The 26,245-nt window shown below is 56.3% G+C and overlaps 1 protein-coding gene across 3 annotated transcripts in view; it reads left to right on the forward strand.

Annotated features, from left to right (window-relative positions):
• Nucleotides 1-26,245, forward strand: part of CLIP2 (CAP-Gly domain containing linker protein 2) — a 75,001-nt gene that overhangs the window by 22,978 nt on the left and 25,778 nt on the right. For all 3 annotated transcript variants that reach the window (XM_086692297.1, XM_086692298.1, XM_086692299.1), the window contains 3 exons: nucleotides 12,205-12,761; nucleotides 24,192-24,316; nucleotides 25,884-26,097. In XM_086692297.1, the coding sequence (XP_086548423.1) occupies nucleotides 12,205-12,761; nucleotides 24,192-24,316; nucleotides 25,884-26,097 (896 nt within the window). The remainder of the gene's footprint in view (nucleotides 1-12,204; nucleotides 12,762-24,191; nucleotides 24,317-25,883; nucleotides 26,098-26,245) is intronic.

The following is a 26,245-nucleotide window of genomic DNA, read 5'->3' on the forward strand; positions in this document are numbered from 1 at the left end:
GCCCCGTAGCACCTTCTGGGGTTATTTTCATCACTTCTCCCTCCCTGATCAACAGGGGCCTGAATTCCGGCTCTGATCCAGCCCTTAATGCCCCTTCTGACTGCCTCCGCTGTGTGACCCTGGAAGAGTTACTTAACCTCTCTGAGCCCCAGATGGGATAATAACCTCTCTCTGGTGGGATCCAGAGAGTTAACGAGCGTGAAGGGCCTGCAAGCTACAAAACTCATTAAAGACTCCTTTCTGTCCCTTTCCCCATCCACGGTCTCCTTACTGAAAAATTTCTAGTGTCAGGCACCCACCTCCCTTCCATTTAACCCAGTCACGGCCACCACCGTGGCAGATTTCCTTCCAGTCTTTTTTCCTATCGCACTTACTGTTTGAAGCGGTGAAATCACGGGCTGTGCCCAAACCTACATGTCACTTTTCCATACCTCTTGTCTCCCGCTGCACTGCCACAGGGTCTTTGCATCATCTCGAAGGGCTACGTAGGCTTTCGAGGGACATGGGAAAGGGCCACACGGTGTGGCATACGGACTGCTTCCTAGTCACACCGCAGGGTGGTCTGGGAGCCCCTGAGGGTGGGGGCTGGGTGGTCTGACTCTGCCTGGGCCCCCCGCCCTGCAGGACTGTTCCAGGGAGAGGAGGAGCGGCTCAGTGAATGCCCGATTGATTGCAGAATGGTGCCCGCCCATGCCCGGCGCTAGTCTACAGCTGGGCTCGGCACTCCCCTCCCTCTGTCTCTGGCACCCGCTGCCTTTGCTGCCTTTGCAGCCTTTGCATGTCAGAGCAAGATGTCCAGGCTCAGGGAGGGAGCAGGGAGCCCAGAGCAATTGGCCTGGTGAGCAGGGAAGGAAGATTTGTGAGGCCCACAGCTGCTTTCGTCCCTCCCCCAGTCTCTGGAGAGGGGGAGGGGCAGGTAGAAGAAGAGGACAGTGTCATCCTCACCAACCCCCCCCCCCCCCACCGGCTTCTCAGGCTCCCTCACCTCCCCCATGGCACTAGCCATCTGCCCACCCCTGCAGGAGGCTGGGACCCTGTGTGGGGGACACTGGGGCCTCAGAGGTGAGTCTGGTGGAGGCTGGAGCCTGGGGTGGGAGACTGAGGGGGTACTAGGCTCTGCTCTGGGAATCGGGCAATGGCTGCCTCCCAAAGCATGAGCTCAGCCTCCGGGCAGAGGGTCTGGCCAAGGGCCGGGCCTGGACTGATGCCCCTACCTCCCGCCCTGTGGAGATTGGGGAGGGGAGGGGAGCTGTGTCAGTCCCCAGAGCTGTGACACACAGGAAGCGGCAGGAACAAGGGGGCCATTGGAGGGGGACTGTCTTCCCAGGGGGAGGGCGGGAGGGGGCCCAGAGCTGGTCATAACGGCAGGTGTGCAGGAGGGTGGGGTCTGGGCCCCACCAGTGGGCAGAGACTGGAGAGGTCAGGGGCAGCGCGGCCAGACGGGATGGGGCACACCCCTGGCGGCTGCTTCAGATCAGACTGTCAGGGAGGGTCTCGCTCCGGAGGTGACATTGGTACAAAGATCTGAGCCACAAGCAGGAACCAACCCAGCCGAGGTTAGGGGAAGAGCATCCAGGCAGAGGGAATAGCGTCTGCAAAGGTCCTGAGTCTTGAGATGCCTGGGGGCTGGAGAGCACCTCGAGTGGGCGAGGGGGGAGTATTGGGAATGGGTCAGGGGAGGGGCTGGGGCCCCAGGGCCCCAGCAGAGAGCTAGAAGCTGATGCCAGGGCCGCCTGGGGCTTTGCAATGTATCCTGGGCCTGAGGGGGGAGGAGGGGGTCCAGGCCTCTAGGCTGGCAGCAGTCTTGGCTGCTGGGGAACGGCCCTCCCTTCAAGTCAGGAGCCGCCTGTGGGGATCGGGCAGGGTCCACCAGGGCCCTGTGATGGTGGGAGAGAAGGGACAGATAGGGGCCCTCAGCCCTTCCCTGGGGCCTGCTTCTGGGCGCCAGGTGGAGGCAGGCCGGGCCAGCAAGATTGGCCAGGGTGACATGGGGAGGCTCAGGGCTGCTGGGCCAAGGGACCGATCCTAGGTCACTGCCGTGCTCCCTCTGTCCCTGCCCCTCCCCTGCAGGTCCCTGAGGGGCCTCTCCCACCCCCTGTACTGTGGCCCGGCCCCCGAGGCATCTCATTTAGAAGGCTCGGCATTTGCCACCCTCTACTTCACAAGCAGGCGTCTGACCATGTTTCTGCTCATTAACAACCCAGTGGGATAACTCTTCCTCTCATTTTAAAGATGGGAAAACTGCGGCTTCAGCTGTCATCGAAGTTGCCCAGAATAACAGGGCCAGGGAGTGGTGGCGCTGGGATGGAGACTCCGGGCTGGGGCTGAAGCTGGCTCAGGCCGCCGGTACCTGCCGCCCTGCCACAGGGAAGGCGTGGCCGGGACCCCCAGTTCAGTCCCAGCCCCGCACACTCGGCTCCTGTCTTGGGCAGCTGGCAAGTGGTAGGAGTGATCTGTTCTCCGTAGGCTGGTCACAGCTGTCCCCCAATGCACCTGTGGCCTTTCCTCATGCTGGGGACCCAGGACATAGGAGGTCAAGGATAAGCGTGCATGGGAGCTCCCCTCAGGCAGGGAGCGGGCCACACGGGGCTTAGAGGGTTCACCTCCTATACTGTGATCCCCCCGAAAGGGCCTGCACAGGGCTGGTCCCAGAGCGTTTTTGGCTTATGGAACTGGGGCCCGATGTCCTTCATCCCCTGTGGGCGCTGCAGACACGGGAGCCAGCCTGCTGTGCCCGAGATGGGGCCGGCAGAGCTTGGAGCTGGCCTGTAGCCTTAGGCACTGGCCCTACCCTGCTCCACTCCTGGACGATTATGTCTTTCACCTTGGTGCCCGGCTCCCTGGGAGAGCGGGTGGCATCCTGCCCGTGTTTTCGGTGACTTGTCCCAGATGCCGTGCAAACCTGGGCAGAACGGGGACAGACCTCCCGCCTTTGATCCCGCCCCAGGCAACACTCCTCTCCCTTCAAGGTCAGCTTCTCCAGCCCTCCTCCCCTAACCACACCCTCAACTTTTTAATGGCATCAGGATGGGGAAAGCCAAGCTGAGCTTTTCTGTGGCTGGGCTGCAGGGCAGGTGGGGGGTGGGGCAGCCTCCTAATGCTCCTGACGTCGCCCAGTATCGACCCGGGGTGGGGGGGGGGGACGCGCAGGGGCCCATCTTGCCCGCGCCTGTCTGCCGTGCCGTGGCCGGAGCAGGGCTTCTCCATGGGGAGCTGGCTCTGCTCTTTCCAGGGTAAGCCTCCCACATCTTTCTCCTCCTGGGTCCCCACCTGAGTCTGTGGGTGGGGGCTCTGTCCTCCTGGTTCGGGAGTAGGGGGAACCGAAGGGGACTTCTGAGTTCAATTTGGCTCAGGAAGGAACAGTGAACAACCCTTGGGACAGGGCACAACCTTGGAGTGGGCTGATAGAGGGTTCCTTCTTCGGGGAGGGATGGCTGAAGGCAGTGTAGCAGGTGGATGCCGGGCCTGTGTGGCCACAGAGGGTGGGCCAGGGGAGGGGGGTGGACTCAGTCCTCCCTGGAGGCCATATTAGCTGGTTCTGTCAGAAGGACTGACTGGGGAGTGGACTGGACTGGGAGGTTCGCGGTGGGAAAGCCGGCACCCTTGAAGAATGCGATGGGGACCCTGTCCCTTCCTTCGTAACCTCCGCCTTGAGCATCTGCTGGGGACAGGAGAGGGCTTCGAGCACGAGGCTGCTTTGGGGTTTGTGGTGCGTTTGTGTCCTGTTGCTTTGGGGCCCCCGGGGAGGGGAGGTCAGTGTTGTGGCCAGTCTGTGTTTCGGCCTGGTCCCAGGCTCCGAGGATGGAGAGGGGAGTCGGTGTGGGACTCAGATGTATACCCTAGCAGACTGGGAGGCAGCCTGTGCAAACCAAGGGAAAACGGAGTCCTATAGAGTGGCTGTGCCAGTGAAGAATGTTGGAGCTGCTGTGATGGACAGGCAGGGTATCCTTAGGTGACACAGAGAGGAAAATGCCAGGGTGACCGTTCTGTCTGGGACAGCCCTAGTTTATGTCTGTGGTCATGGCACGACGCTATAGTAATAACACCTCCTTTCTCTTCAGGGTGTCTGGTTTTGGATGACGAATCGTATCGTCACCTTCTTTAAGCAGTCATGGTGCTCGTTAGCACGTTAAAGGCTCTGGCAAGTCCTGCAGCAAAGTAACCTCAACTTTATTTAAGCTACAATTTCTCAATCTTCTTTGAATTTGGAGGTTCAGTGTTTATGTTCATAATATCTGTTATCCCTTTGTGGAACTATGGTCTGTAGAACATTTAGGGAATGCTTGCTTCCTTGGGGGACTGGGTCTTACATAGGCATGCTTTTTTCCCTCTGGCCTTCGGGGACAGAGGGCAGACTTCATTACACCCTTCAGTTCATGACATACCGTGTCTGTGAGGCCCTGCAAGGCCCCTCTTGTGTTTTTGTAAAGTTGGTATCTTTTTATCGCGTTTTCTCTTCCCACCACCCACATCTAGGCATCCATGTCTATGTTAGGACACTCTTTCTTTTTTTAAACAAATTTGTTTTTAATGTTTATTTGTTTTTGAGAGAGCCAGAGAGAGAGAGCATGAGTGGGGAAGAAGCAGAGAGAGAGGGAGACATAGAACCTGAAGCAGGCTCCAGGCTCTGAGCTGTCAGCACAGAGCCCGACGACAAGGGGCTTGAACCCACAGACCGCGAGGTCATGACCTGAGCCGAAGTTAGACGTGTCATCGACTGAGCCACCCAGGCGCCCCTTGAGCCCTCCTTTCTGCCCAAGTATCATATCAGAAACACCTTTCTGTATAACCTGGGAGAAGTATTTTTTTTTTATTATTTTATTTTTTTTATTTTTTTTTATTTTTCAACGTTTTTATTTATTTTTGGGACAGAGAGAGACAGAGCATGAACAGGGGAGGGGCAGAGAGAGAGGGAGACACAGAATCGGAAACAGGCTCCAGGCTCCGAGCCATCAGCCCAGAGCCTGATGCGGGGCTCGAACTCACAGACCGCAAGATCGTGATCTGGCTGAAGTCGGACGCCCAACCGACTGCGCCACCCAGGCGCCCCGGAGAAGTATTTTTAAAGTTGCTCAAGAATCTGAAAGACTTGGGGCGTGCTGACAGCTTGGAGCCTGGAACCTGCTTCAGATTCTGTGTCTCCCTCTCTCTCTGCCCCTCCCCCACGTATGCTCTGTCTCTCTCTCTCTCTCTCTCTCTCTCTCCCTCTCTCTCTCTCTCAAAAATAAACAGGGGTGCCTGGGTGGCTCAGTCGGTTAAGCGTCCGACTTCAGCCAGGTCACGATCTCGCGGTCCGTGAGTTCGAGCCCCGCGTCGGGCTCTGGGCTGATGGCTCAGAGCCTGGAGCCTGCTTCCGATTCTGTGTCTCCCTCTCTCTCTGCCCTTCCCCCATTCATGCTCTGTCTCTCTGTGTCTCAAAAATAAATAAACGTTAAAAAAAATTTTTTAAAAAAATAAACAAACATTACAAATTTTTTTTTAAAAAAAGAATCTGAAAGACTTGACCATAATTTATATAACTGCTTCCGTATTTGGGGGCACTTAGATTCAGGGTCTTGTTGCTGTTGTTGTTTAAGATTTTTTTTTTTATGTTTAAGTCATCTCTACACCCAGCATGGGGCTTGAACTCACAACCTTGAGGTCAAAGAGTCGCATGCTCCACCAGCTGAGCCAGCCAGGTGCCCCCAGGGATTTCTGTTGTTGTCTCTCTTGTGAATGACAAGTCAGTATGTCCGTTTCTTCGTTTAAATTATTTCTTTGGGAAATGGACCAAAGATGACACTCCCTACTTAATTTTTTCTCATTGAAAATATTGTATTTCACTTTTGAAACATTTTATTTTTTTTTAATTTTTTTTTCAACGTTTATTTATTTTTTTGGGACAGAGAGAGACAGAGCATGAACGGGGGAGGGGCAAGAGAGAGGGAGACACAGAATCGGAAACAGGCTCCAGGCTCTGAGCCATCAGCCCAGAGCCTGATGCGGGGCTCGAACTCACGGACCGCGAGATCGTGACCTGGCTGAAGTCGGACGCTTAACCGACTGTGCCACCCAGGCGCCCCAACATTTTATTAACCAAATTAACACAGGCTCATTATACCTGTCCAAGGTTAAACTAGAAAGTATTCCCTGTCTAGAGTTGAAATGACCAGGGTCGGGGGTGATGACGCGAGTGGGTTTGTGTTTAGCGGGGGTCCCGGATGGCTTTGGAGAGGGGTGAAGCAGGGCAGGGGGTGCTGGAGGCTGAGAGAGACCCTTCTGGAGGTTTCTGCGGCAAGCTGTGTGGAATCTCGCAGGCCTGATCTCAGGAGGGCCCTCTGAGACCCTAGAGGGAGGTGTGGATTTCAGAGTTATTTCTTCTGTGGAACTGCGAGATCTGATGAATAACTGGATTGAGGGTAACAGTAGGGGAAAGAGCAAGGAAGATTTGTGGTCTAAGTGGGTGTTGGGGATGCACGCCAGAGATGAGGGGTACAGAGGAGGCACTCTTGGAGAGGGGATCACTGTGGTTCAGAACGTCAAGTGTGAGAGATCCCAGGGGACGTCGAGGGGATGCTGCTGGAAGGGGCAGGTCTGGCAGCAGGGAAGGCATCTGGACTGGAGAGAGAAACTGGGGCCCAGCTTCTACTATATCTTCCTGTGTCGTTTGGATCTTTTACGAGGAGAATGCATTCACGTCTTTCAGGAAGGCAGGGGTGTGGCAGCGTGTAAGTAGCTAAAGGTGCAGGCCTGGGTTAGATCGTAGGGGGCAGGGCACCGTGTAGATCAGGGCTCCCCAGGTCCTGACCTCTCTCGTGCTCCCTGCACTGGAGACGGGCCAGGGACTTGGTGCTTGTGTGCCTTCTGTCCTGCCTGTCATTCAGGGCGTCTGTAGAGAATTTTGGTGGGTTTTGAGGCTGGCCACCTGTCCAGGGTGTGGGCTGGCACCGGCCCACACCGGCTCACAAGAACCCGTGGTGAGGTTGTCAGGGAATTTTACGAGCCAGATGTTAAAGGCAGCCTTTCCCTAAAAAATTAGATTGTGTGACCTTACAATTTAATAAATTCTATTAAAAACATGGGTCATAAATACTCAAAACTCATGACTTCTGCTAGTGCTTTTAGTAGTGTTTATACCACCATTTTATTACTGGTGAAATATTACTGTTTTACTACAGGTAGGATTTTATAGTATCTGTGTTTTTTGGTAGAAACACCATATGATCTCTTTCCACATCCGTGTTCAGTGACATCATGCTGGTAGCTTGAAATTGACCACGGTGGGAGAATTTACGTTATGGAAACCGGCAAACTCTACAAATCAGGATTATTGTTCTCCTGGAGAGCTAACTATTTTTGTTCAAAAAAAAAAATTTTTTTTTAATGTTTATTTATTTTTGAGAGAGAAAGACAGTGATAGAGAATGAGCAGGAGAGGGGCAGAGGCACAGGGAGGCCCAGAATCCAAAGCAGGCTCCAGGCTCTGAGCCGACAGCACAGAGGAAACTGTCATTTTGCGGGCTGGGGGGTGTTCGTGGCGCACATGGGGAGCCAGCGACCGGAGGAGAGGCGAGCGATGGTGGGGAGGCGGGTCCCTGGGGAGACCGAAGGGGGACGGGAGTTTGCCTCTAGAGGGAGACGAGCGTTCCAGGCTAGAACAGTGAACCTTCCCTCCCCAGCCCCGGGCCCCCACGGATCTAGCTCCTTCTAGTCAGGGAGGTGGCCAGCTGAGTTGTGGCTGTGGTTCTCTTGTTATCTGGACCCCACCCCGGTGTGAGCCCCCATTTGGCCGTGCCTGTAGTCCCTAGCATCTGACCCTGGGTGCTCAGAGAACTGGGTCCCTGGGAGCTGGGGTTTGGAAGGCCTGTCCCCTCTTCCTGAGGCAGGGAGGGACCCAAGTCCCCGCTGGGGGAGGGGGGGAGGGGCGGGTGCGTCCTCGCCTGGGCGCCCCACCTCCACTGCAGCAGGCCGCCAGCTGCCGCCACCCCACCCCGCGCCCCTTAGCCCTTTTCTCAAAGTCCTGCTTTGAACTTGAAACCGGCAGTAGATTCCCTCGTGCCTGGAGTCTGGGGAAAGGACCAAGTGCTCGAATGCGGTTTAAGTCTGTTGCCGCGCTTTCGTGGGGGCTTGCCGGGCCAGGCTGCTCTGTGCAGAGGCTCCGAGGGCGGGGGGTGGGGCAGGCCCTGCCGTCAGGGAGCTTCTGGAACCTGCCTCAGAGCCCGGTGGGTGTGACAGTGGGTGTGACGGGAGAGCCGGCCAGGTCTGACAGCCCTGGGAGAACAGGGAGGGATGCACAGACTGTCAGGTCCTGGCCGCTCTGCCCTCGCCCTTTGCCGTCCTGTGGGGAAACAGGTGCAGGTCCAGGAAGGGGCTTGGCCAGGCCTGGCTCCCTGGATGGAAGGGGACTCTATCCCTGTTTTCCATGCCTCCCCAAGCCCTGGTCTCTGGAAGCTTCCTGGTGTGAGGGGGGAATTTGATGAGGGCTTGTCCCGTGAGGCTGGGGCCGCCGAGGGCACCGAAGAGGAAAAATGAAGCAAAACCCCCGCGCGCCGTCGCCAGGGGCTTGGGACCTGGATTTTAGCAGCTGTTAGAACAACTGGTCTCTGGGCCTATGACCTTAGAAGGGGCGGGTGGGGAAGAAAGATTACCTGAGGGTCTGCCTGACTCGGGACAGCTGGGGAGGACAGCTGTGTGGGCATCTTCTGACCGAGAAGAGCCACACTGGGTCCCCCTCGACCTGGGACCCTCCTCTGTGCTCTGAGCAAAGAGGCCGGGTAGGCACAGGTGCTCACCTGCGTCACAGCTGCCCAGGCCAGTTAGCAGACATCATGGAGCCGCTGGGCACAGGCACGTGTTCTAGAAACAGATACCGGAAGGGCAGGTGCCACACATGCGAGCCTTGTGGGAGAGCTGTTGAGGGGGAGGGCTCTGAGCCAGACCAGCTGGGCCTGACTCCTGCCTGGGTAACTTTGGACAAGAGCATCTGCATGATAAGAATGTAACGTAGAGGGGGCGCCTGGATGGCTCAGTCATTAAAAAAAAATTTTTTTTTTTACATTTATTTATTTTTGAGAAACAGAGTGAGACAAAGCGTGAGCAGGGGAGGGGCAGAGAGAGAAGGAGACACAGAATCCGAAGCAGGCTCCAGGCTCCGAGCTGTCAGCCCAGAGCCCGATGTGGGGCTCAAACCCACAAACCGTGAGATCATGACCTGAGCCAAAGGCGGACGCTCAACCGACTGAGCCACCCAGGTGCCCCTTCAGTTGTTTAAACGTCCAACTCTTGGTTTCAGCTCAGGTCACGATCTCGTGGTTCCATGACTTTGAGTCCCACATCAGGTCCTGTGCTGGTAGTGCAGAGCCTGCTTGGGATTCCCTCTTTCCCTTTCTCTCTGCCCCTCCCCGACTCATGCTGTCTCTGTCTCAAAATAAATAAATAAACTTTAAAAAAATCAAAAAGAATGTAACGTGGAGAAAGTATCCAGCCCGTTGATCCAGACCGGTAGCTGCCCGACTCTTCTCGTTGATGGACCACAGCACTTTGGGCATGGCTATGACGGGGGCCGGGGCTGGGCCATACTCCAATATGTGGCTTCCTCCGGCTGCTTTTCGGAGTGGCTTTTCCTAAGGAAGGTGCCCGCCTGATCTGATGAGTGGGAGAACCGCTGTGGGGTTCCCAAGGTCACCAGAACCTGCCTGGGAGCCCTTCTTCTGCCTCCTGGGACCCTTTGTGGTTCTTAAATGTTTAAAAATACTTTTTAAAGTTCATTTATTTATTTTGAGAGAGAGCACGTGAGCAAGGGAGGGGCAGAGAGAGAAGGGGAGAGAGAGAATCCCAAGCAGGCTCCACACTGTCAGCACAGAGCCCGACGCGGGGCTCGAACCCACGAATCATGAGATCATGACCTGAGCTGAAACCGAGAGTCAGACACTCAATGGACAGGGTCACCTAAGTGTCCCTTAATTTTTTTTTTTTTTAATTCTTTAGTCTTCATATAAATCATTGTTATCAAAATAACATCACAGTCAGCCCTCACTGTGCCCTTGCTTGGGCCAGGCACCGAGAACAGCCCCAGAAACCAAGGTGCAGGTGAGGAGGAGACCCAGGTGGGGCTAGGCCTCTGCCTCATGGCATCTCAGTGGTGGAAGAGAGCCTGGGGGAGGCCCCCCTTCCAGGGTCCCGCCTAGGGGTCTTCTCTTAACAGGAAGCAAGGGGGACGTCTCTACATGGGACGGAGTAAAAGACAGGATTGTTCCCTGCTTATAAGGAACTGTAGGGTTTGGCCAGATTCTGGAAAACGGGTTCATTCAAGGGAGTCCAAGATTTGGGGTGATTGTAGTTTGAGGCTTGGCTTGGCAGGTGCTTAGTGCTCTATTTTTGGTTTAATATACGTGTGTACCCTACACCAAGAGCCAGAGGCCTCTAGCCAGGCAACCTAGGTAAAAGTGCCTGATCTCTCTGAGCCTCAGTTTTCCTCATCTGTAAAGGGGGGATAACAAAATGACTTCACAGGATTAACCGTGAAGGTCAGACGGGCTACTGTATGTCAGGCCCTTAGCACAGAGCATCAATTAGTGGGTTGATCACTGTGGTTGTTAGTCAAGTTCAGCAACGGAGCCCGTTGATCTCCCAAGAGCCCAGTCCACAGTTGAGAGGTCCCCTTTGTCAGGACCCCCCCCCCCCCAATCCCGGCTGTCCAGGCCTCGGGTGCCACGTGCTTCCCCATTCCCGCCACCAGTGCCCCAGAGAGAGAACCACATGCTTGGTCTTGACTTCGGGCTGGGCCTTGGAGTTACGTGGCTTCCCCAGCGCCTAGAAGCTCTGGCTTCCAGTCCTGAGCTTCTTGCCAGGCCTGGGCCCAGGGTCTCTTGGCCGTGGCTGAAAGGAAGATGCTGGTGGGAGCTGCTTCCCTGTAGCCCCTCACTGGCTGCCCCTGGAAAGGACTAGAAACATACGCATCACTGTTTCACAAACACATCAGCCTCTGGAGCAGAGAAAGGTGGGTCCTTCTCTGCCTGATGCTGAGTCTGACAGGAAGTGGGGGGCAGCCTCCAGACCTCGTGGTGCAAATGGGGAAGTTTCCTGAGCCCCGTAGCACAGGAGGCCCTGCGTGGGGCCCAGATACACGTAAGGCATGTGGGTTCAAGTCCTGCTTTGTCTTTTTGTGAGTGACCTTGAGCAAGTTGCTTCTCTTGCCTTCCACGTCCTTGTCTATAGCATGTCAGGGCCCGGGCCCAGGGGGCAGGCTCCTTCCCTGGGTTTGAGTCCCATTTCTGCTGTGTGACTCTGGGCAAGGCCCTGGCCTCTCTGAGCCTCAGGGTCATTCTTCTTCTAAAGAGGGGCTGGGTCAGGGCAGAGAGAGCCCAGAGGTCAGCCCCAGGATGTTGGAAGGGAAGGACTTGTCTCCCATGTACCTCCCCCTCCCCCCTTTTCCTGGTCTATGCAGTCCTGATGCTTTGGGCTGCAGCTCAGGGAGGGGAGACTCAGCAGCAGAGCAAGAGGCTTTTCTGGCTCCTTCCTTGCCCCAAGGTGTCTGTGTCTGTCCCCAGCTGTCAAGGAATGGGTTGGAGCCGTTTGTATTGGGCCCTGAGCTGGCTGGGGTGCAGGGTGGGGGACACAGAGACCACTTCCCCTTGGTGGCGGGCCATGAGTGGTCTCAGGTTAACAGCCAGGAGCCTGAGCCCGCTGGGAGGGGGAGGTGGCAGTTTGTAACCCTCGAGAATGGGTTCATTCCTGGCCCTCGATCCTGAGTGACCCTGAGCTGTGAAAGGTGAGGCTCTGAGGAGGTGCTTTCCTGAGTTTGCCCTTTTTTTTTTTTTTTTTTTTAAGTTTCCTTATTTATTTTTGAGAGAGACTTAGCGAGCGCAAGCAGGGGAGGGGCAGAGAGAAGGAGAGAGGGAGGAATCCCAAGCAGGCTCCGCTTGGTCAGCGCACAAGCCCAACTCGGGGCTCGAACTCACAGAGCCGTGAGAGCAAGACCTGAGCTGCAGTCGAGTCGGACGCTTAACTGACTAGGCCACCCAGGTGCCCCCTGAGCTTTTTTTAATCCTTGAACCTTCCGGAGGGATTGGGAGATAGGGAGAGACCTCGGGGACGCCCAAGGCCGCGCTGCCCCCCCTGCCGTGCGTGCCTCAGTTTCCCCATCCATCAGCCGGCGCGGGGGGCGCCTCCCATCTCCCACCGCGCACCCTGGAGCCCTGACTGCTGCCTCTCTCCCGCCCCGCAGGCTCCCCCCTGCACAAGCAGGCCTCGGGCCCGGCCGCCGCCGCCGCCGCCCCCCCCGCCGCCGAGAAGCCGGGCCCCAAGGCGGCCGAGGTGGGCGATGACTTCCTGGGGGACTTCGCGGTGGGCGAGCGGGTGTGGGTGAACGGCGTGAAGCCGGGCGTGGTGCAGTACCTGGGCGAGACGCAGTTCGCGCCGGGCCAGTGGGCCGGCGTGGTGCTGGACGACCCGGTGGGCAAGAACGACGGCGCGGTGGGCGGCGTGCGCTACTTTGAGTGCCCGGCCCTGCAGGGCATCTTCACGCGGCCCTCCAAGCTGACCCGGCAGCCCACGGCCGAGGGCTCGGGCAGCGACGCCCACTCGGTGGAGTCGCTGACCGCCCAGAACCTGTCGTTGCACTCGGGCACGGCCACGCCGCCGCTCAGCAGCCGGGTCATCCCGCTGCGGGAGAGCGTCCTCAACAGCTCGGTCAAGACGGGCAACGAGTCGGGCTCCAACCTCTCGGACAGCGGCTCCGTGAAGCGGGGCGACAAGGACCTGCGCCTGGGAGACCGCGTGCTGGTGAGTGCTGCCTCCACCGCCCCACCTTCAGGGGCAAGCTGGACCCCGGGGGCTGGGCGGGGAGGGGACTCGGGGAGGGGGGGGGAGGAGACTGGCGGGGGGAAGGCTGGGGGGGATGGTCCAGGCTGGGACGCCCAGTCCTCATCGGAACCACACGGAGTGACCGGGGATGCCGGTCCAATGGGCTCTGGAGACTGTCGCCGTGTGACCCTGGGCGAGCGCCTTAACCTCTCTGGACCTCAGTCTTCCCATTTGTAAAATGGGTTGGGATGCATGAATATGCGTAATGCCTCTAGACGGTGCCAGAAACTTAGGAGGTGCCCCATACATGTTAGCTCTTGTTGGTTTTATCCACGGATCCCGCCCGATGGTATTTCCCAATGGTGTTATCCGTTGACCAGCATAGATGCCCCAGGCCTATACTATTTCCTATGCCCCAGGAAAAGGCTGAGGACCGCAGGGTCGGGTGGTTCAGACACCTAATCGGCTGTAACGCAATGATCACTATTGGTGTAGGCGACAGAGTTGGGTCACTCTTTAGAGCCAAAAGGACCATCAGCCAAGTCTTCCTGCCGGGGGCCCCTCTTCTCTGCCAGTCCCTGTCATTGGGGCCACATTGGAAGGGGCAGTGGCCCCCAAGTCCTTTAGAGTCTGGATTCATCATCTGGATTCATTCATCAAGTCCAAATGAAGCAGTGTTTCCCTGGCACCTGCTGTGGGCCAGGGCTGGGCTGGGGGGGGGGGGGTGCCAAGGTCATGGCAGGACAGGGTCATGTTTCTGCTGTATCAAGCCCAGGGTTAGGGTGGCTGAGGTGACCCCAGAGCTGACCCTGCCCCCCCCCCTCAAGAACCACAGTGTTGGGAAGGAGAGAGTAACCCACGAGGCAGTCCCTGAAGGGCATCTGGTGGGCTTGGGTTTGAGAAGCCAGTGGGGGTAGAGTCAGCTGGTGGGGGAGACTGTGTTCATCAGTCTTCTGCAGGACTATGGGGACCATATACCTGGAGCTCCAAGGCTGAATGGAGAAGGGTTTGGGGGGCTCCAGGGTCCCCTTGTGGGGACTGCAGGAAAGTATTGTTGCCTGGGATTCTCCCTCCCTACCCCGAGGACCTCACACAACGCCAAGGTTTCCCCTGGAGGCTTCTGGGTAGGGTATTTGGGGCAGGGGCAGGGGAAATAGAGGAAATGTTTATACCCATTGCCTTGTTGAATCCTCAAGCCCACACCGTGATGTAATTTTATCCCTACTTTGTGGATGGAGAAACTGAGACTCAGAGAACTTTAAGAACTTACGTAGTAACTTACAAAGACTCAAACCAGCCCCCGCAGCCCGCCTTCCTGAGTCTCTCTACCCTGGTGATCTCTCTGGGGTCTGCCCACCCCAGGGGCCGGTTTCCCAACCTGCTTCCCTGTGGACAGAACTACCCACTTCGGTGATCTGGTGGAGGGCGTGGCCAGACTTGGTCCCTGCCCTCCAGCTCACTGTCTATCAGGGGAGAAAGACAGACGTCAGTGTTTCCTGATAGATCCGGGTGAGTACCCATCACGGAGGCTTGACCTGGTAGGGGGCATCCCCCGAGGCCGGTGTTTGGTCCGAGGAACAGACTAGAGAAACAAAAGAGTAGCAGAGCTGAGCTGTTGTTAGCAATGGTGCTGGGCAGCATTGTGCCTATGAGGCTGGTGTAGGCTTGACCCTGAAGGAGTGGAGGGGGTTTGCTCTATTTGCAGAGGGACCATGGCGCGGGCAGATCCACCTTTAAGTGCATCCCGCTTGCTGCTTGATGAGGGAAGGATGGGAGGGGGCAAGAGTGGAGCAGGGGAGAGGCAGAGGGCTGCAGTGGCAGCTCCCGGGACAGGGGGCTTCCTAGTCAGGGTCCTTGTGGTGGGGCTGTTGCTCTGCTGTTGCTGCTACGGCTCCCCAGGAAGCCGTCCCCACCTGGCTGATGGGACCCAGGCAAGCTGGCATACAGTCTCACTGAGCTGTCTTGGGGTGCCCGGGGGCCAAGGGCACCTGCTGGCCGTTGACCACTATAGGGAGATCAGGTACAGGTTGGTGCCCTTGCTGCTACTTCCCGCCTGTGTGATGCTGGGCAAGTCACTTAACTGAGCCTCGCCCTCTTCCATTTCATTCATTCATTCATTCATTCATTCATTCATTCATTCATCGTCTGTCCATTCAGCAAAATGGGCGTAGAAGCACCCTTGGGCTGCTTTCGTTGAGAACATTAAGAAAGCTGGTGGACGTGAAGTGTTCACAGTTACGCGGGGCCTGGTGAGTCCCGTGAGTGCCGTGGGGGTGGTCTGAGACCTCTTTGGGGTGGGAAGTGGAGGCTCAGGGGGTTATGGGCCAGCACTGGTTGGTTCTCAGGTTGCAGGAGCGGGGAGGTTGATCCCCAGTTTGATCCTGTCTGGAACTCCCTTTGCTTCCCTTTTAGGGAGTGGGCAGGGGAGCATACAAGCCTGCACAGGGTGGGCACTGCTCTAGAAGTCTCTGCCAGGCCCTAGCCCATCAGCAGGGCTGGTGGCAACCAAAGCAGATGGGCCTTGCTGACTTCCTACCGTGGTCTTGGGGGCGTCCCTCACGCTGGGGGCTGTGCCCAACACTTTCTGTACCTACTCTTTTTGGGTCCGGCCCACTGCCTTAGAAGCTGGGAGTTACCCTCCCATTTCATAGATGAGGAAACTGAGCTCAGCCCTGGAAACAGCCGGTCTGGAGTCACGCAGCCAGGAGGTAATAGCCATTCACTCATTCATTCATTCATTCATTTATTGATGTTTATTTATTTTTGAGAGAGAAAGAGAGAGGGAGGGAGAGCGTGTGAATGCGCACGCGGGGGAGGGGCAGAGAAAGAGGGAGACACCGAATCCGAAGCAGGCTCCAGGCTCTGAGCCGTCAGCACAGCTGAACTCCCCAACAGCAAGATCACAACCTGAGCCGAAGTCGGACGCTCATCCGGCTGAGCCACCGTGCCTCTATTTATACTTACCAACTGAGACTGCCCTAGAAACAGGATATCCATGGAGTCTGGGTGGGGGGGAGGAATTTACACACGGGCTTTGCTTCTACCGAAAGGATGGAGTCCCACGTGTCCCCCGTCCCACCGGAGTGTGCAGCTTCTCCAGGGTCGGTCCTGCAGCCTGGTCCACTGCTCACGGCCAGGACCCAGCTGGCTCAGCTGACCCCAGGACTCGCTTCTCCCTGTGCCTGCTGTGGACACCTGCTATGTCACCTTCCTGTCCCTACTCCACCCCTTAAAAAATTATATGCTGGATGTGGGTGACTGTGGAGGCTGGAACTTACTTGAGGACAGGAGACAATATCAAAAAAATATAACTGCTTTTGCGGATTTTATAAATCATGTGATCCTATAAATGCATTATCAGGGCCCTTCCCAGGGCCTTGGAGAAGGCCGGTGCAGAAGCTGTATTAGCTGTTAAACCTGCTTCTGAACTGGGTCAAAGGCATGAGCAGTATTATTTATGGTCTTTAAGTCATGTTGCTCTTCAGAGGTACCTATGGATCCTGGTGTCACTGGGGCCTCAACGCTACCCCCTGAGGTGCAGGTAGCAGCTAAAGAATCACGGGCAGTTTATTTACGCTCTCTGTGCCTCAGTCCCTTCACCTGTAAGATGGGAGAATAGTTCACCTGCCGGGTGTGCAGGCTGTTTAGAAGCCCTGCTCTAAGTCAGCTCTGAGTGTTAGTTCTTACCAGCCTTAAAGTCCTTGGAGGGTGGGTGTTCCCCTCGGCCACGGGGGTCCCAGGTGCAGTGAGGGGCTCGGAGCTCAGAGAGCCTCCCTGAAGTCACAGCAGCTCATGACGGCCTGGTGTCCTTGGCCCTCCTTGGTCAACCACTTGCTCGGGCCCACGGGCTGGTTGCCCTGCCTTTGTCCTTTTCCGCCCCTCCCCTGCCCCAGCACACACACGGATAACCTTTCTGATCCATGCCTGGAATTCCTCCAACGATGAGCCACGCTTTTCTGATCCCTTCTTCTACTCCCCACCACCCTCAGCCCTCCGTCCGGGGCACCATCTGGGGCCCCCGCCGCCAGCTCCTGCCCGCCCCTGCACAGGGGCCTCTTTTTTCCTTTCTGGGTCCCCCTTTCCAGTCTCCCCACGTGCTTGCCCCGGCTGCGCCCACCTTAAAAACAAACCTGGGGCGCCTGGGTGGCTCAGTTGCTTGAGTGTCTGACTCCGGCTCAGGTCATGATCTCGCGGTCCATGGGTTAGCCCCGCATCGGGTTCTGTGCTGACGGTTCAGAGCCTGGAGCCTGCTTCGGATTCTGTGTCTGCCTCGCTCTCTGCCCCTCCCCTGCTCGTGCTCTGTCTCTCTCTGTCAAAAATAAATAAACATTAAAAAAAAAACCCAAAAACTGAGCCCCTGCCCCATGTCTATTCCAGCCGTGCCCACTTCTCTGACCTCCCTCCAGCTAAACCCTTGAAAGCCCCCTCTGTGCACGCGGTCTCCACCCCTGCTGTCCAGCACCCTCTGCTCCGGGGAAACTGAGGCTGCACAGATCTGCACAGTACAAGTTAGAGCGACCGGTTCTCTGTCCTGGCTTTATGTCCCCTCCCGGCAGAACTGGGCACCGTCCGTCTCCCTGCCTCCTTCTGGAAGCACTTTCTTCCTCCCTCCCTCCACCCCAGCTTTCCTCCTACCTCCTTGGCCAGCAGGAAGGTGTTCTTTGCCTCGGGTCAGGTCCAAAGTCCAGCCGTGGCTCGTCTCCCCCTGTGCAGTCTCCCTGCTGGAACCATCTGGGCCTGTGACTTAGAAGAGTCCGGACACATGGGGCGTGCCACTGCCCAGGGGTGGCTGGTGTCTTAGATCAAGTGCTTATGCAGCATCCCTGCTTAGCGTGTGTTACTTTCCCGGGGCTGCTCTAACAGGTGCCACCAACTAGTCCTGTGCAGGAAGGGGGTTTTCTCTCCGTTCTGGGGGTTAGCAATCTCAAGTCAAAGGTGCTGGCAGGGCCGTTCGCTCTCTGAAGGATCAAGAGAAGAACCCATTCTGTGCCTTTCTCTTCGGTTCTGGAGGCTGCTGGCATCCCGTGGCATTCCTTGGCCGGCAGCCACCTCACCCAGCCCCTCCCTGTGCCTTCACACGGTCTCTTCTCTCCGTGTGTCCGTGTCTCTCCTCTTCTTATAAGAACACCAGTCACATCCCATTAGGGCCCATGCTAATGACTTCCCCTCACTTAATCCTGTCCGAAGGACCTCAGCTTTAAATAATATAAACATAATAATATAATTAATAATAATAAGATCACATTCAGGGCGCCCGGGTGGCTCAGTCAGTTAAGCATCCGACTCTCGATTTTGGCTCAGGTCATGATCTCGTGGTTTGTGAGTTCGAGCTCCGGGGATTCTCTCTCTTTCCCTGTCTCTCTCTCTGCCCTTCCCCCCCCCCACACACTTGCTAGAGAGCAAAATGCTCTCTCAAAATAAGTAACTAAAATAAATAAACTTTAAAATAAATAACTAAGGTGGGGTGCTTGGGTGGCTCGGTGGGTTGAGTGTCTGACTTCAGCTCAGGTCATGGTCTTGCGGTCTATGAGTTCGAGTCCCACATCGGGCTCTGTGCTGACAGCTCGGAGCCTGGAGCCTACGTCCGATTCTGTGTCTCCCTCTCTCTGTGCCTCCCCTCCATGCTCTCTCTCTCTCTCTCTCAAAAGTAAACATTAAAACAAAATTTTTAAAAATTTTGAAAATAAATAAATAAGGTCACATTCACAGGTATGGGGAGGGGCGGGGGAGTCAGGACTTGAATGTATCTCTTTTAGGGGACACGGGTCAGCCTGTCACACGTGCCCCAGACAGAACTCATCTGTTTATCCCCCACCCCGTCCCTGACCTGCTGTTCCCGTCTTCCCCGTCCTTGTGAACACTCGCCTGCCTCTCCAGCGACCAGGCCAGGAACTTGGGACTCAGCCTTGTGCCCTGTTTTCTCTCCTCCCCAACCATGCGACTCATCTGGAAGTCCCCGGTGCTGTCTCGAAAACACACCGGAATCTGTCCCCATCCTACCGCCTCCCCTGGGAGGCTCCTCTCTTGGACGGAGGGCCCGCCTCCTCCTTGGTCTCCCTGCCCCCACCCAGGTCCCTGCACCCCACAGGCTCCCATCTCACCTGAGATAAGGCCCACCTGCCTTCCCATGGCCCCCAGACCCTTGTCAACTGCCCGCCCACCCGCGGGCCACCCGGCATCCCTCCCTCCCTGGCCGAGCCCGGCCACAACCGCCTTCTGTCCTCTCCTCCAGTGTCCCGGGCTGGTCCCTGCACAGGGGACACTGTCCCCCAGAGCTTCCCACAGCTCGATGCCCCCCGTCTGCGAGGCCTCTGCCCCATGGGCTCTCCTCGGAGATTGAGGCCTCTGATGTCACCCTGCCCAGCCCCTCCAACCGCCTGGATTGACAGCAGGAGTCCACTTCCTCCTCCTCCACTGCCGGTTTCCTGCCACGGCCGAGAGCGCCTTGACCACGGGCCTTGTCCGTTTTGTCCACAACGGCTGGGCCCCTAGTGCCCACCGCAGAGCCTGGTGCCAGGAAGATGCTGAACGAACCACTCAGGGCCCCGGGGGGTGGTCCCGAGCGAGCAGGGCACCGCTGGCCCCGTGTTGGGGCTGCACAGGCTAGTTGAACCCCAGGTTCTTCTCGCTGGCGGTTGGTCAAATCAGCAGCTGTGGACACCGTCAGGAGGGCCACCGAGGGGCCGCTGGCCTCTGTCTCCTCATCTCCCGAGAGCAACCCTTCTTCCCGGCCAGCCCTTCTTCCCACCAGTACCACCCCCTCCCCCCAACACAGCATCCCGGCAGGTGCTGGTCCGGCCTTGGCCGTGAGCCCCTCGCCGTGCCCTCAGCAGCCCTGTGACGTGGGCCCGGCGTGCCCACCCCCCCCCCCCCGCCCCTCCTCCTGATGGCAGAGCTGAGCTGGACGGCCCGGGGGCCCTGTTCTCTCGCCGTGTGGGCGCTACCCTGATCTGCGGCAGAGGCGTGCATTTGAAGTGAGTCACCAGTTTTGACTTCCTCAGAGGAAAGTCCCTGAGAAACAGATGAGCCTGGCCTGCCCACCAGCGTTGCTCTGGGAGACCTGGGATGCAGTTGGTGTTTGGCCCAAATAACCTGCGGGTGGCGCAAAGGGGAGGCTGGGGCCTGGCACGCGGTGGGGGTGGGTGCCAGGGAGTGTTCTCTTTTATTTATTCATTTTTTTTTTAAGTTTACGCATTTGGAGAGAGAGAGCAGGTGAGAGACAGAGAGAATATCCCAAGCAGGCTCCCCAATGTCCAGCCCGATGCAGGGCTCGAACCCACAAACAGATCATGACCTGAGCCAACATCAAGAGTTGGACGCTTAACCGGCTGAGCCACCCAGATGCCCCTAAAGAGGGAGAATCTTGAACAGGCTCAGTGCGGAGCTCGATCCCCTGACCCTGGGATCATGCCCTGAGCCAAAATCAAGAGTCGGACGCTCAACCGACTAAGCCACCTAATCACATTTCCTATAAACCTAAAATTGCCCCCAAGAAGTCTATTAACTTTTTTAAAGTAAAGAAGGATTATATCAAAAAAAGAGAGAGAGAGAAGAGGCTGATGTCCTCCGTCTGGAGGGTGAGGCCTCCCACACCCGGGCTGGGGTCTCGGTGAGCAGAATCTCAGGGGTCGTCGGGGAGACCGGTGTCCCGAGGTTGTGCTGACCAAGGTGGGGCGGTCAGTGCCACACCCATCCCCTCTGGAAACTTTTCCATGGCCTCTGCCTTGCTCCCAGCTCGGGAAGGGTACCCACCTGGCTCTGTTGTGCTGTAGGAGGAGGAAGGGACAAGGAGAGGATTTGGGTCCGGAGGCAGCTGAGGACCAAGGGTGAGGCAGTACCCTCCCGGGCCGGGGAGGGGTGGGTAGTGCACTTGTAGCCACAGACCCCCGCCTGAGGCGAGCCTGGTAGCTGTGCCCCGCAAGGACCGAAGAAGCAAGAGAGAGAGGTCCAGCAGGCTTTTCCGCTCCCTGACTACTCTGAACCTCAGTCTCTTCATCTAGGAGTGGAGTAATGCTGCGCACCGCATAGCGCTGTGACGTTTAGAAATCGTGTCCTCGATGTGCCCGGCAGGCAGTCGGTGTGGGAGAGACGTTGGGAGTGGAGTGAGTTTTGATTAGCGAGCTGGTCCCTTTCAGGCACACGTGAGGCACACTTGGGGGTGTCAGAGGAGGTAACATTTAGGTTCCGACAAATAAGGTGGATAAACACGCGTGTCTGCTTCCACTCTTCCCTGAACCTGCTTGAGAACGACAGGGAAGGGAGGTTTTTTTTTTTTCTTTTAATGTTTATTTACCGTGTGTATGTATTTCATGTTTTATTTATTTTTTAATGTTTGTTTTGAGAGAGAGCACGTGTGCATGCACATACAAACGGGGGAGGGGCAGAGGGAGAAGCAGACACAGAATCCAAAGCAGGCTCCGGGCTCTGAGCCGTCAGCACAGAGCCCGATGCGGGGCTCGAACTGGTGAACCGCGAGATCACGACCTGAGCTGAAGTTGGACGCTTAACTGACTGAGCCACCCAAGTGTCCCAAGCTATGCACATTTAAAAAAAATTTTTTTTGATGTGTATTTACTTTTGAGAAGAGACAGGGAGCAAAGGGAGGGGCAGAGAGAGGGAGAGAGAATGAGAATCCCAAGCAGGCCCCACACTCTCAGTGCAGAGCCAGACATGGGGCTCGATCCCGCAAACCAAGAGATCATGACTTGAGCTGAACTCAGGAGTCAGACGCTCAACCGACAGAACCGCCCATACGCCCCAATTCAATGAAATTTCTATCCTGATGGCTGACCCCCTTTCCCTGCTGGCGTCTTCTAGAACCCTCCTCAGGGTGAGCACAAGAAGCTTTTCTGGGGAAAGTGGCCAGTCCTCTAACAAATTAGAGAAGGTCCTACAGGCATTAGATCTGAACAGAACACCATTATGTATATGAGTATGAATGTTCAGTGAACAAAAATGCTCTGGGAAAGCGAAAAAATATGACACGTATAAGAAACTCCACAGAAGTATTAGAAGATCAATTTGAGGAGGCGGCTGGCTGGCTCCGTCAGTAGAGCATGCAGCTCTTGATTTTGGGGTTGTGAGTTCAAGTCCCACTTTGGGCATAGAGATTACTTTTAAAAAAAAAAGATAAATTAGGGGCACCTGAGTGTCTCAGTCAGTTAAGCATCTGACTTCGGCTCAGGTCATGATCTCACGGTTTGTGGGTTCAAGCCCCACATCGGGGTCTGTGCTGACAGCTCAGAGCCTGGAGCCTGCTTCAGATTCTGTGGTCTCCTTCTCTCTCTGCTCCGTCCCCACTCACACTCTGTCTCCCTCCCTCTCTCTCTCTCTCTCAAAAATAAATAAACATTTAAAAAAATTTTTTTAAGAGATAAGTTTGAGGAAATCTCCCAGGAAGTAGAACCAAAAGACAGATGGAAACAGGAGAGAAAATAAAACCCTCAGAGAACCTTCCAGGTGATCCAGCTTCCAAATGTAGTGGTTCCAGAAAGGAAACAGGAAGAGGAGGGTAGAAGTCAAAGAAGGAATGCAAGAAAATTCCCCAGGATTGACAGGGGTTTCTTGGTTGAGAGGGCCCACGGGAGCCCAGGCAAGGGACGAGGCCCACACTCAACGCACCTCACCATGTGCCTGCACAGCCCTGAGACAGAGCAAGCTCTGCCCGTTTCTGGAGTGGGCAGACAGGCTCGCCCGAAGGATCGGGACTCGGGTCGGCTTGGAACTTGTCAACAGCCACCCTGGAAACAGAGAGAGGGAGCTTCGAAAGCCTGGAGGAAGAGACCCAGCCCGACTCCTTCAACCGTGAGGGAAGCAAGAGAATTAGAAGCAGGCGTCCCACAACGACCTGTACGTGGATGTGCACAGCCCCTTGATTCACGGTGGTTTACTGGAACCACTGGAAACGACCCACGTGTCTTAAGAGCGGACGAACGGACGGACAAAATGGGACGGAACCCGTATGCTGGAATTCATAAAAAGGAATGAAGTGCTTCCACGGATAGACGTGGGTGGACCTTGAAAACATGATGCCAAATGAAGGAAAACTAGACACAGAAGGTCACATGCTGATAATTCCACTTCTGGGAAATGGCCAGAACAAGGCAATCTGTAGAAAAGAGTGGTTGCCTGGGGGTGGGGGTGGGGGTCTGCTTCTGGGCGCAGGGTTTCTTGGGGGGCGGGGTGATGAAAATGTCCTGGGACCAGAAACATGATGGTTGCGAATGTACTAAAAAGCCCCAGGGCTCTATACCTTATAGTGGTCAAAGGGGTGAATTTTATGCTATGGGAATTTTACCTCAATTAAGCAAAAGGGAGGCTAGAGTAAAAATTATTGTCCATTATGCAAAGGCTCCAATAGGTTATTTCTTCATGTGCTTTTTCTTTTTCTTTTTTTTTTTTAATGTTTGTTTATTTTTGAGACAGAGAGAGACAGAGCATGAATGGGGGAGGAGCAGAGAGAGAGAGGGAGACACAGAATCCGAAGCAGGCTCCAGGCTCTGAGCTGTCAGCACAGAGCCCGACACGGGGCTCGAACTCACGGACCATGAGATAGTGACCTGAGCCGAAGTCGGCCGCTTAACCGACTGAGCCACCCAGGCGCCCCTTCATGTGCTTTTTCTTAGAGAGCCCTGGCGGGGAGGGGGGACGCCGGGTTGGCTCAGGTTAAGTCGGGCTCGCTCTGTCTTTCAAAAATGAATAAGTGTTTAAAAAAAAAAAAAAGATTAGCTGGCTCAGGAGAGTGTGCAATTCTTTTTTTTTTTACATTTATTTATTTTCGAGAGACAGAGTGAGAGAGTGAGCAGGGGAGGGGCAGAGAGAGGGAGACACAGAATCTGAAACAGGCTCCAGGCTCCGAGCTGTCAGCCCAGAGCCCGACGCTGGGCTCTAACCCACAAGCTGCGAGATCATGACCTGAGCCGAAGTCGGACGCCCAACCGACTGAGCCACACAGCAGCCAACCATCATGTAACCATTTTTTGAGGATAACGTTTATCGAGACGTTATGTATTGATAATGGTATTGCCAGACAGCGCACATTCAGTGCTTAATCCTCAGGAAGGGGGGAAAATAAATAAATAAATAAATAAATAAATAAATAAATAACTAACTTTTTAGAGGCAATGATGCTGAAGCTCAGAGAGGTTAGGCAACTTGCCCAAGCTCACACAGCGTGTAAGTGGCAGCGTTTCAGTGCACGTCTGTCTGTCTCCAGAGCCCTTGCACGGGACGGCCCTGGGAAGCTCTGGTTTTACCCATATCCCTCGCTGCTGCCCTCAGGCCTCTCCTCCTCCTCACCCCCCTCTTCCTTCTCCCCTGCACACTGGAAGGGAGAGGGGAGATGAGCCTGGCCATCCCTGCCTGTGCCCGCTGTGTCCTCTGGACCTGAGTGCCTCTGTGCGCCAACAGGTCGGCGGGACGAAGACGGGTGTGGTGCGATACGTGGGGGAGACAGACTTTGCCAAGGGCGAGTGGTGCGGTGTGGAGCTGGACGAGCCCCTCGGGAAGAACGATGGGGCGGTGGCGGGCACCAGGTATGGCGGGCTTCCCCCGGGGGAGTCTGGGAGGGGGCTGCTCTTCCGGGGGGGGGGGGTGGGTGCAAGGGCTGGGGCATCGGAGGAGGTCAGCATTGAGGGTAGCTGGGTAGCTGTGCCACTCACCACGGTATAGATGCTGCCAGCTTCCTTCTGCCTGAGGCAGGCGCTGCGAAAAGCACCCCCATTTTACAGGTGAGAGAACAGAGGCCAGAGAGGTCATTGCTCAAGGTCGCACAGAGTCACGGGCAAGTGCTAAGTGGGTCATTGGTTCTGTGTTCCCTCTTCCATGCCACACGTGGGGTAGGAGCCCTAGAAAAGAGGAGGCGGTTCCTGCCTTCCGGGAGTTCCCCTGGGTGATACAGGAAATAATCCGATACTGGCCCGTGTCCAGCAGCTATGAGTGGGGTCACCACTGGGCTCCAGGTCCCTTGCTGTCCCTGATTAGAGCTGACTGCCTGTTCTGCTGGGTCAAGAGGGTCTAAGGCTGGGGCTGGGGGTGTGATGTTCTGGGTGAGCAGTGTGTGGCAGGGGCGTGGGGCTAAGGCCCAGTGGCTCAAGAGCCTGTGTTGGCTGTCCCGAGGCTAGATTGTGTGGCCCAGGGGAGGCTGTGACAGCTCTGAAAAGGAGTGGCCAGGGTGGTGCAGGCCAAGCTGCCAGGGGAGGAACCATACTTGAACCAGGTCTTGAAGGAAAGTAGGGTTTTGTTTTTGGAATGGGCTTGAGGAAGATCCGCTCTATCGGGGCGGGGGTGGGGGGGGGGAGGACGGTCCCAGCAAAGACCTGCATACAGGAAGAGGCGGGATGGGGTGGCAGTTTCGAGGAGAGTCAGAAACTGGATAGCACCAGCTCCCTGGTCCCATGTGGAATCTGTGCCCAGGAAGGTTCTGGGAGAAGACAATCCAGAGTTTCCGGGACAGCACTTGGCCTTCCTGTTCTCAAGATGGATGTTTCCACTCACTCTTGCTCTCAGAATTCAGGGCCAGGTTGGGAGCCTCAGTCCCCACCTCCAAGGCATCTCCTTCAGGCTTTTGTTGCTCTGTGCTGGGAGCATTGTGCACAGAGGGCCAGTGGCGTTCCTTGGAGCTGGGGTAGCCCAGGGGCAGTCATGAGAGTGGGGCTGTAGATATGGCTGGGGGGGGGGGGCACTGAATGGTGTGAGGGAGCCAAACCCAGAAGACTGGGGGGTCCTGTCCTGGCTTTGCCACTTAACCAGCTGGGTGACTTCAGGCAAGTTACTTAATCTCTCTGAGCCTAAATCTCATCTGTGAAATGTGGATAACAGTAGACTCATTGGGGTATTGAAAATAGCACTCATGTAAAGGGACTGGCACAGAGTGGGTGCTCAATAATTCCCCTCCCCTCCAAAATATGCCCACTGGCTATTTATGGCTGCAGAGAATCTCAGACTGTACTCACTGTTATTCCATTTCTGGGAGTCCCATCCATTGGTCGTGGGGTGAGGGTGCTGGGACCCCCAAGGCCAAACCTCTCTGCTCAGGTAGGCTAGGGGTGGCTCCAGGCTGTGGGACCATGACGGCAGCGTGTGTCTGTCCTGCCTCCCCAGGTACTTCCAATGCCCGCCCAAATTTGGCCTCTTCGCCCCCATCCACAAGGTAATACGCATCGGCTTCCCGTCCACCAGCCCTGCCAAGGCCAAGAAGACCAAGCGCATGGCCATGGGTGTCTCGGCACTGACCCACAGCCCCAGCAGTTCTTCCATCAGCTCTGTCAGTTCGGTGGCCTCCTCCGTGGGGGGCCGGCCCAGCCGCAGTGGACTGGTGAGGGTGGAGCTGGGGAGGGTTAACCTGGTGTGTGTGTGGGGGGGGGGGGGGGCGTTGGGACAGAAGGAGCCAGGTGAGCCTGTGACCCCTGACTTGCTCCTGCTCTGGTTCCAAGTATTCCTCTGTGAGTTTGGTTTTTTGCTTT

This window comes from Puma concolor, chromosome E3 (assembly GCF_028749965.1).
Source record: "Puma concolor isolate L17-30 chromosome E3, mPumCon1.1.hap2, whole genome shotgun sequence".
NCBI lineage: Eukaryota > Metazoa > Chordata > Mammalia > Carnivora > Felidae > Puma > Puma concolor.